General features: G+C 40.4%; 1 protein-coding gene across 1 annotated transcript; it reads right to left on the bottom strand.

Moving 5' to 3' along the window:
- Positions 1-6,324: 6,324 nt before the first annotated feature.
- LOC132701432 (uncharacterized) lies at positions 6,325-10,241 on the bottom strand. Its single transcript, XM_060669313.1, has 5 exons — positions 9,840-10,241; positions 9,660-9,748; positions 9,509-9,612; positions 7,814-9,466; positions 6,325-7,613 (listed from the first exon to the last, which is right to left on the bottom strand). The coding sequence occupies exons 1-5, from the start codon at positions 10,239-10,241 to the stop codon at positions 6,325-6,327; spliced, it is 3,537 nt and encodes a 1,178-aa protein (XP_060525296.1).
- Between the last annotated feature and the right edge of the window lie 408 nt (positions 10,242-10,649).

Raw genomic sequence — 10,649 nt, forward strand, 5'->3', positions numbered from 1 at the left:
CTGGATGAGACATAATGTCCGCCAACAACTTCATATATCACCTCAATCTCCGGATGTTAACCCCCATAGAGCACCTGTGGGAAGAATTAAAGCGACGAGTGAAAAAACATCAAGTTACGAGTAAAGAAGACCTCAAAAATAGGATAATAGTGGGAAAATAGTTACAGAAAAGTTTATTTTAAGTCCTCCAGAAAGACTTAATGCCATTATTAAAGCAAATGGCAATTGTACAAAATATTAGTGTACGGAGACTTATTTCACATAGTTTCTTGCTTCTAAAACTGCCTTATTTTTTATCGTGTAAGGGTTTCAAATGATTTTTATTTTATTTTAATTACTCGTAATGAGATTGCCGATATTTACAGGAAATATATTTCTCATTAAACCCAAATGAAAGAAGAAACTAAAAGAAAATTGAAAAAATGCTGTGTGTAGGGAGACTTTTATGACCGAGTGTATATACGAGTACGCAAGTTTAGTTTGTAGTCACTTATTAATAAAGGTATAACATTAATTGACAACTAAGTGTCAAGGTGACAATATTTGGGGCCTTAAATTTCAATCAAGCGTCAAATTTTTGTTGCCATTTGCAAAGTTTTTGGAAATGCGTTGATGCCTGATGCTTTAAATTAAAATATTTTATTGGGTCCTTTAAATTTAATCCTTTTAATCCTGGTATGCTTCACTATTAAAAATTGGAAATATCATTCGCTTCTTCAAATGTCGACCAAATTGAGTCAAATGTCCTGTTACATGCTCGGATAATTAAGTAATAATTATAATTTTTTAAACATTAACCATTTTAACATTATGAAATATATGGAACATTATGAAACGATATTTGAAAAAGTAAAAATTATACAAAATATTATCTAGAATAGAATCTTAAAAAGCAATTTCTGTCTTTGTTGCAACAAACCAGCAACAAAAGAATCTTATATATTTTGCATCTTGGTCTTAAATCATCACGCTATTTCGGCCAATGATCAATGCCATAAAGTCGAATTTCTTGCTGGGGAATCTCTTTCTCTTTATATCATACAAAGTATGTAACTGATTGTAGGATGGTCTACTTTTTTTTTTTAAAAAGGCTTATTTGCATTGCCACCGCTATTTTGAAAATTTTCATTGGAGGCTCAAATTTCTTTTGGCTGCGCCTCCACAGCAACCAACCAGTGGAAAAAAAGAGGAAAAAATATTGGTAAATACCACCTTTTTATCCGATTTTTATCCGATGGAATCTCAGTGTAGCATCTAAGAGATAATTATGAATGCATGCATGCAGTTCCACATATGATAAGTAAAACTACTAAAATAAAAAAAATATATGAAATTACATGCCTCAAATGTTCCACAATTGCATAGGTTCATTGCTTATTTTTAGAACACCAGTTTGATTCTTTTTGGGTAATTTAGGTAAAAAACGGGCGTTCCATTTATGGTAAAGGTTTAAAATAGAGGGGATTTTATTTATTTAACACGAGAGCATATAAGAACACTTTGGTCAATACTCACAAGAAATTGTGATACAGCCTTTAGAATTCGTAAATATAATTTCTTTGTTTTAAAAACAATTGAAGCAATTGGATCGAAGGAAGCACAATGGCCGCGAGAGACTTCGTATAAGTCCGTCGGTACATGACCGAGTGGTGGAAACCTGGATGATATCCGGTGTCACGAGAACCGACCGTTACACGAAAAACCACTAAAATCGCAACGTTCAAGACAACAAGTCCGTCGGTGGAAAACAAGCCTTCTGTGCGATTTTAATTGATCGCTTAAATTAACCGCCACGAGCAGGTCGATGGAGAAAGGAGAAGTTGAAAGGTGCGAATGAAAAATAAAACTTGCTTACACATTAGAATGCTGTTAATTATTTTTGATATTTTGAAATGGCCATCAGAGGACGCAATTGCCATTTTGAATTTTGAAAGAACCAAAGAATTTTAATCTCACAAGAAGTTGAATTTTGATAAGCATCTCCACTTCACGGGGCGTTATGGAATTAAAAGTTCATGGTTTATCTTAGTTAATATTAGTTTTCTTACAATATTGTTATCTGTTTTCAAATATTGGGTATTGTTACTTTGTTTTTTAATAAAAATTTAGCTTTAGTAAGTTCAACACTAAGTTTATTAACTACTGACGCTTTGAACAGCAAAAAGAAAACCATAAAAGAAATAAAGCATCTCCTTTGACAGAAATTATTATTATTATTATTTTTAAGTATCGAGATATTATTATAATAGTTTGGTTTTATCGCAGGCTATCAAATTTGACAAATCGAAAAAATACGTCTATTTGTCAAAACGCTATACGCATCTTTTATGGCGTCATTTGATGTTTGTCAAAATCTCTTAATTATGTACCTTTTTAAAAACCTCTAATTTTCGGTTAGTCGACTGTCATCAAAATGCATGCGTGACTGAGCGAGTATACGAGGTGTGTTCAAAAAGTAATGTGACTTTTAAGTTTTATCAAAAAATATTTATTTATTCATCAAAATTAATGTAGTTCCCTCCAGATATAATCCACTTGTGTCAACGTTTTTTCCAATAATCGAAGCACTTCTGGTAAGCACTTTCTGATATAAACTTGAGTTCCTCCAGCGATTTTTTCTGTATCTCCTCAATCGTTCCAAAACTCCTTACTTTCATGGGTTTCTTGAGTTTTGAGAATAGGAAAAAGTCGCATGGAGCCATCTCCGGTGAATATAATGACTGAATCATGATTGTGGTTTTATTTTTGGCCAAACGATGAGTGAGCAGGTGCGTTATCGTGATGCAAAATCCATGAATTGTTTTCACACAATTCTGGACATTTTCTTCGTATTGCTTCTCGCAAACGGCGCATAACTTCAACTCTATTGACCATACGAACTTGTGGTACTTGATGATTGTTCTATGCCACGATAATTAAAGAAAATAGTAAGGGAAGCCTTGACATTTGATCGAACTTGACGCACTTTTTTCGACCTTGGCGATTCTGGGTTCTTCCGTTGGGGACGACTGGGCTTTGGTTTTGACGTCATAACCATATAGCCATGATTCGTCATCAGTTATGACCTTTTTAAGAACATCAGAATCATTATTGACGTCGTTTAATAGCTATTGGGCGATGCTCTTTCAACGGTCCTTTCGTTAAGCAGCCAATGAAAATACCGACGTCTTCAGTCAATTCTTTAATAGTGATTCAACGATTTTTCAACACCATTTGTTTCACTTCTTCAACGCTTTCATCAGTTATTGAAGTGATAGGGCCTTCAGTGCGAGGTTCGTCATCGACGTCTTCTCCGCCATTTTGGAACAGCTTGTACCACTTAGAAACCTTTTTTTGCTCAAAGTAGATTTACCATATGCTGTTGTCAACATTTCAAGTGTTTTTCAACACTGTGCTCCATTTTTTACATAATTTTTTAATGCATATTTATTGTTGCATCGCCGAGCATATTAGGGACATGTGTACCAACCAAAAAAAAACTTACTTTTTGAACACACCTCGTATGCAGCAGCAAAAATGTTAGTTGGTCATAGAAGTAAATGTTCATCCTAATCCAGTGGCTTACATTTTGTGACGCTTTGGGAACTAAGAGAACGTCATCATGATTTAGCCTAGGTATGTCCACAATATCCCCATTAAAGTTTAAGAAGAATAAGTCTGAACTTGGATATTACTAAAACATCGGTACACCGTATTTTAAAAGACCCACTATCTATACCCTTATCATATAGGCTTGTGAAACTTATTTTGATAGAAGATAATTTTCAAAATTTTATTTATCTCAAATGTCTTGGACCAATGAAGTCAATTGTCAAATATTCAGGATACAGAAAAGGGCTATAAGAATTCTTGCTGGGGCTAAGCACAATGAACACTGTGCTCCATATTTTAAAAAGCACAATGAACACTGTGCTCCATATTTTAAAAACCTAAGATAATGACACTGCCCTGTATCTATATTGTCCATATCTTTTAGAAATTCACAAACATACTAATATATTTGAAGGTGTGTCTCATAGTTATCCAACACGTGCAAAAAATCTTATGAGTTCCAAAGCACAGACTTGTTACATCAGACGAAAATTCTTTAAGCATTAACTTGTACAAGATGCTGCCAGATGTGTATAGACATATGGCTTTTGAGGTGTTCAAAACAAATATTAAAGTGTTGTTTATTGAAAACTGTTTCTATAGTGTGCACGAGTATTCCATCAAAATAAAAAATCTAAATTAAAATCCTTGGCTTACTGAAATGTGTGAAGACCATAGCATACTATCTTGCACTTTCTGTACGATTTTTATACTTCGTGTTACTGTTGTTGACCCTTACATTTGCTATTGTTCACTACTGTGTTATTTATAAAATACTTTTTTTTTTAAACCTTTATACTTTTTACATTTTGTTTTTGTATTTTACCTTATATTGACAGATTCTAATTGTATTATTATTGTACAATATGTGGTTAATAAACAAAATCTTCTTCTTCCTCCCTCCCCCCTTCGATTAAGTGATTGAGCAAAAACTGTTTTACAAAAAATAAAACTAACCTAATTTATCCCAAACTTAGAATGGTGTTCGTTTTACTTTTCTGCCATCTACAATTATTTTTCCGAAATCGAGATTTCGCATTCAAGAATGCGATTTGCCCTTTGGCGGACATTTTAGCAACTTATAAATAATTTTCAGCAGTTTGTCTTGGTCGATTTAGTCAGAAGTTTTTTCACACCAAGTTCTTACAATTATTTCTTGGCCATAGGTATAGGGAAAGTAGGCTAATTCTTCTGTTGTAAAGGGTCCAAATGTTTCTTTTTAGTATGATATTGATGAGGTGGTCAAATTTTTAATTTTTCCTCGCATTTAAATGTATTTTGTATTTTCACTGCAGATCTGTTGTGTTCTAAGACAAAACTAAAACTTCTGTACGATATACCGACTATGCTTAAAACGTTTGAGTCAAAAAATACTTCCAATACTTTTTAAAGATAATCTGTTAGATTTTAACACCAAAAAGCTTAATTCTATGTCATTTGCATATGAAGAAAGACCACTTCTCCTTGAACATCAATTGAACTAAGGTTGATACGAAATTAACGTTCGAAGAACATTTTTTCAAATAGTTATTCTAGGATAAAGAAATATTGGGTTCAATTCAAATGCAGTCGAAGCTTGATGCGGTAGCATAATTTATTCTCCTTTCTATACTAAGTTATACACAGATTATAGAAAAGATTCAAAAGAGATTAGTTAAGTTTGTAAGAATGTTATAAAATATCAATGATGAGTTTATTGCGTTTTTTTAAAATTAATAATATAACCTTTGACAATGCAACATTAATTTCGTTATATTTAAATGTCTTAATTAAAATACCTTGAAATGGCTACAGCACTTTAAAAAGTACTCCTAGAACTAATTGCAAGTTGAAATCTCCAGTCGTGACATTGGTTACATCTTATAATCAATATCATATATTCAGTAAGCATTGTTGGCAACATTATTATAAAATTTATCCCAGAATCATTTTGCTCAGTTCATCGTGCGTTAATACTCATTGAAATTTATTTTTGCATTCCGAAAATGCATTGGCTATCTCCAATGCAGAGACAATCTTCCTTTTGGAACGTTAGTTCAGCGAATCGGGTATATTTTTGAGTTGGTGAATAGGATTCAATGTACGGATTGGAAAGGCCATTTGCTGATTTAAGTGTCCTATTACTAGATAAGTAAAATACATCCCCTAATAAGAGAATCTATAGAATTTTTGGGTAAAGGGTACCATTTAAACAGCGACAACGCATAGTTCTGAGACGTAATTTGTGTATTTGAAATGAATTGAGATAAAGCGGTGTAAAGGGTTGGGGGAAGGTGGTTGTAAATCACCCTCAAAATTTAAACGAAAAAGAGCGCCAAGAAAACGGTAGGACATACAACACCCGAAACGGTTAATCACCCACCTTGATGGTTTCCCGCGTCGTCGTCTGCCCGGCCGGGTCTTCTTAGGGGTATTTTCTGGAGGGTTGGGGGTGGTATTTACCACAACACAGTGCGGGGTTCTCGCGAACCGGTCACAAAAGAGAGCTTGTTTTTTCGTGGTTCACACTACGGACGCTCACGCACGTCTGTCTTTTCGCGCGGCTTAACCAAGGTTGGGTATGGTGGGGGTGTTGTATACACAGCGCGAAAATAAAAAGTTAACCCAAAACATAAAAAATTATGAAGTTACCGAAAAATGTTATTCAACCCTTAACATTCCGGCCTCCCAAAAATACCCAATTTTTCCCATAAACTTATCCTATACTATATACACGGTTGCCCCTTGAACAGGTTAACAGTTAGGGACAAAAGATAATTTGACCAAAGGTCGATCGAAAGTGCCTTTGGCCGTGTGCACTTGCACAACGCGAATTTCCTTGTCGGAACTGGGGTACAAGCGCGTGATGCGGCCCAGAAGCCACTTTAACGGGAGGAGGTTCTCGTCTTTAATTAAAACCCACTGACCAACTTTTGGGGGGTTAGTCGTGGTGTTCCACTTGTGCCGTTGCTGTAGCTGGGGGAGGTATTCCCGATGCCATCTGTCCCAGAAGTGCTGATGCAACTGCTGCATGAGCTGCCAACGAGTGAGTCTGTTAGTGTTCAGATTAGCTAAAGGGTCGTCGGGAGGGGCAGATAGGGGCTCCAGGGTCAGAGAATGCCCAGGAGTAAGGCTATGCAAATCGTTTGGTTTGGAACTCAAACTACATAATGGGGGGGAATTCATTATGGATTCCACCTGAGTTAACACTGTCGACATTTCCTCGAAAGTCAGGATTTGAGAGCCTATCACACGAAACAAATGTTTCTTTACCGACTTGACGCCGGCCTCCCAAAGACCTCCAAAGTGAGGACTGGAGGGTGGGTTGAAGTGCCAGCGCACCTCACACTGGTCGACGGACTGCTGGCAATACTGTACCAACAACCGGTTAGCACCGACAAAATTTCTACCCTGATCACTATACATGTCAGTGCAACGCCCGCGGCGAGTGACAAAGCGCCGAAAAGCGGCCAAGAATGCGTCGGAGCTGAGTTCAGAAGCCAATTCCAAATGGATGGCTTTGGTAGCCATGCAAACGAATAGGCAAATGTAAGCCCTCTGAGTCTTAGCGCCGCGCCTTCGCGCAAGGGTAATGGAAATTGGACAGGCGAAATCGACACCGGTATGCGCGAATGGCTTGACTTGCGATACACGAACGGGAGGTAAATCAGCCATGAATGGCTGTACACAAGAAGGTTGGACACGGAAGCATCGGTAACACTGCGATAGGGTGTGACGAATTGCTCTGCGGGCGGACAAAATCCAGAATTGTTGTGAAATCTGGTACAACAACGATTGGGGGCCCGGGTGGCAATTTTCCTTATGGAACTTTTCGATCACGAGTTCGGTAAAGCGATGGTCTCGAGGTAGTAGAAGAGGATGTTTTGCGTCGAAAGCCAACGCAGAACCTCGGAGTCTGCCACCGACTCGAATGAGACCGTGCTCGTCGATAAAGGGCGCTAGGGAGCGTAAAGGTTTGGGGCACAGTTTACCGTTTCGAAGACACTTCAGCAAACCGGCGAACACCTCACGTTGGACGTATCCTGTCAGCAACGTGCGGGCGTGGTACGTGTCCGCAAAAGACAAATTATCAAGCACTCGCTTGGGAATGGGGGTACGACAATTATTTAGAAACCTACAACAATAAGCCAGGATCCTCTCAATTTTTCGTAACGACGAGAAACGGGTTAACAGTTCTCCGAGCGAGTCAACTAAAGGGACACACAAGTCAACACTGGTTTACGTTCCAGTTCCAGATCGTCTCCGGGGGTGAAGTCGGAGGTGGGCCACTCTTCCACCGGAAGACGCAACCAGGGGGGACCACAGAACCAAGAGGGGTGAATTAATATTTGCTCGGGGAAGAGCCCTCGGGATGCGCAGTCAGCAGGGCTGGATGAACCGGCCACGTGATGCCAGGAACTGGGGGAAATGATGTCCTGAATGAGGGACACGCGATTGGCCACAAAAGTTTTCCATCTGTGGGGGGAGGACTTTATCCAAGACAACGCAATTTTGGAGTCACTCCAGGCGAATACTCTCGTGATAGTCAACTCAGAGGCTATAGCGGATCGGACGAAATCTACGAGTTGGGCGAGCAGCAACGCTGAGCACAACTCCAGACGGGGGATCGACACTCGCTTCAAAGGCGCTACCCGATTCTTTGCACACAGAAGGGTGACAGAGATATGGTCCTCTCTGACGCTTCGCAGATACACGGCTGCACCGTATCCGCATTCCGAAGCGTCACAAAATCCGTGCGTCTCCACCTGGACGCCATTGCTAGGCAGTACCCGACGAGGGATTGTCAGCCCAGAAAGACTACCCAGCTGAGACGAAAACGAACTCCAATCTTCGAATATGTCGCGGGGGGGAGGTGCATCCCAATCGACGCCCTGGGACCAAAGCCTCTGTAGGAGAATTTTGGCAGTCAACACGACCGGGGATAAAAAACCTAGGGGATCGTATATTTGGGCTACTTGCGACAAAATATTCTTTTTTGTGCACGTCCTATCCGCTACTTGGATGCGGTAGGAGAACACATCCCGTAAGGGACACCACTGTAATCCCAACACCTTTAAACTGGGATTGTCGTCTCCGCATAGGGAAACGGGTTGATGATGTGAAGCGGGGAGTGAACTCAATAACTCGGGGGAGTTGCTCGCCCATTTGCGCAACTCGAAACCACCCAATTTTAGCAGCGATACTAATTGATCCCTCAACTCACGGGCTTCCTCCAACGAGTCTGTTCCTCCGATAATGTCGTCGATGTAGGTTTGGCAATCTAGGAGACGGACTGCTAACGGGTAACGCGCTCCTTCGTCCCGAGCAAGCTGACGCAACACGCGAATAGCCAGGTATGGGCTACAACTTAGTCCATAGACCACCGTTGACAAGACGTACTCTCGCACTGCTTCGCGGGGATCGAAACGCCACAGAATCAGCTGGAAGAGGTGGTCGGCGTCACTTACTAGGATTTGACGATACATCTGACGAATATCGGTGGTGAAAACCACACCGTACAGTCGAAAGATGAGCAAAATGGCTCCAATGTCGGGTTGGAGCTTGGGACCCGTAAATAGAAGATCGTTCAGAGACCGTCCGTTGGAAGTTTTAGCTGAAGCATCAAACACAACACGCAATTTAAGGGGTTCGCTATGTGGCTTCCAGACGGCGTGATGAGGAATGTAGTAACCTTGGGGTGAGGGGGGCAGGTCGCTAACGAGTGCCATGTGACCTTGTTCCCAATAGTCTCTCAAGAACTCGTTGTAGGCTAATCGCAAAGTTGGGTTCTTGGCCAAATGCGCCTCTAACAACTGGAATCGCCTAAGGGCTTGAGGGTAAGATTCACCAAGTGAAGAGTGTTTATCCTTAAAGGGTAAGGATACGACGTATCTACCTGAAGGGGCACGGGAATGGGTAGAGAGAAAGATCTCCTCACACAATTTGTCTTCAGGAGACATAAAGGTCTTTGAAGGGACGGACTCGAGTTCCCAAAATCTCTTCAAAGAAACATCCACAGCAGTACTCACAGTGGTATAAAAACTAAAGGGAGAAGATGGTTCTAAAGAATTCACTTTTCCTAGGACAACCCATCCGAAGATGGTCCGAAAAGCGCATGGGCCACCGTTCTGTCCTTTTCTAAATCCAGGCAAACAAATATCTCCGTAAACCTCTGCCCCTAAAAGCACGTCTATTTCGTTGGGTTCACAGAAGTGGGGATCAGCCAAGGGTAGGGATCTGAGATGTTTTAGATTCTACTTATCAATCACCTGGTAGGGTACCTTATCACAAATAGATGGAATAACTAAAGCCTCTATATGGAGAGCAGGGGATTTTCTTTGGGAGGGGTTCACGTTCAGGACAACCTTCCCTAACGCAGACGTCGACATTTGGTTGAGGGCTTGAATTGGTGTCGGAGAGAGAGACCTTGGAAGCTCCAATTTCTTCGCAAAGGAATCTGTCACAAAACTGGCTTGACTAGCTGAATCCAACAGTGCACGACAAGTAACAAGTCTGCCAGATTTATCCGAAACGGACACCAAGCAAGTGGCAAAGAGCACGAACTTTTGAGAGGAGAGATTGGTCATCATGGTCACCGGACTAGGGATAGTACCTTCCTGGTTGCGGGAAGCAGGGGGTAGCTTCATTCGACGGGGAGGGGGTAGTAGCATTTCTAAAATGCACTAAAGTATGGTGGCGCTTGCCACATACACGACAATTAATCTTGGAGGGGCATCTTCCAACACCATGGGATCGCGCGAAGCAATTAAAGCACAAACGATGTTGCTTGATGAACACATGCCTTTGAGGGGACTCAAGAGATAGGAAGGAATCACACTTTGTCAGAGGATGGTAGTCCATAGGGCAGTATAAACACTTACTCGTGCAACTCACATCAGCACTCGGAGGGGTAGACGTCGCTATCATAGATGTGGGTCTACGTGTATCGGTTGAAACTCGCTTCGAAACCTCAAGCCTCCTTGGTAGGGGTAATACCTTTTGAGGTAACTAAAGAGTTTTCTAAAGCTTTACAATTCTGTTCCAAAAAATCACATAAATCTTGAAAAGTTGGGATATCT

Source organism: Cylas formicarius, unplaced genomic scaffold (genome assembly GCF_029955315.1).
Source record: "Cylas formicarius isolate icCylForm1 unplaced genomic scaffold, icCylForm1.1 PGA_scaffold_4__25_contigs__length_36172078, whole genome shotgun sequence".
Classification (NCBI taxonomy): Eukaryota; Metazoa; Arthropoda; class Insecta; order Coleoptera; family Brentidae; genus Cylas; species Cylas formicarius.

Coding starts and splice junctions, on each gene's coding strand:
- LOC132701432 (XM_060669313.1), bottom strand. CDS start 10,241: ATGCTACTACCCCCTCCCCGTCGAATGAAGCTACCCCCTGCTTCCCGC. Junction 9,749..9,839: donor GTGATAAGGTACCCTACCAG/GTGATTGATAAG, acceptor ACGTGCTTTTAG/GGGCAGAGGTTTACGGAGAT. Junction 9,467..9,508: donor GTCTCCTGAAGACAAATTGT/GTGAGGAGATCT, acceptor GTGCCCCTTCAG/GTAGATACGTCGTATCCTTA.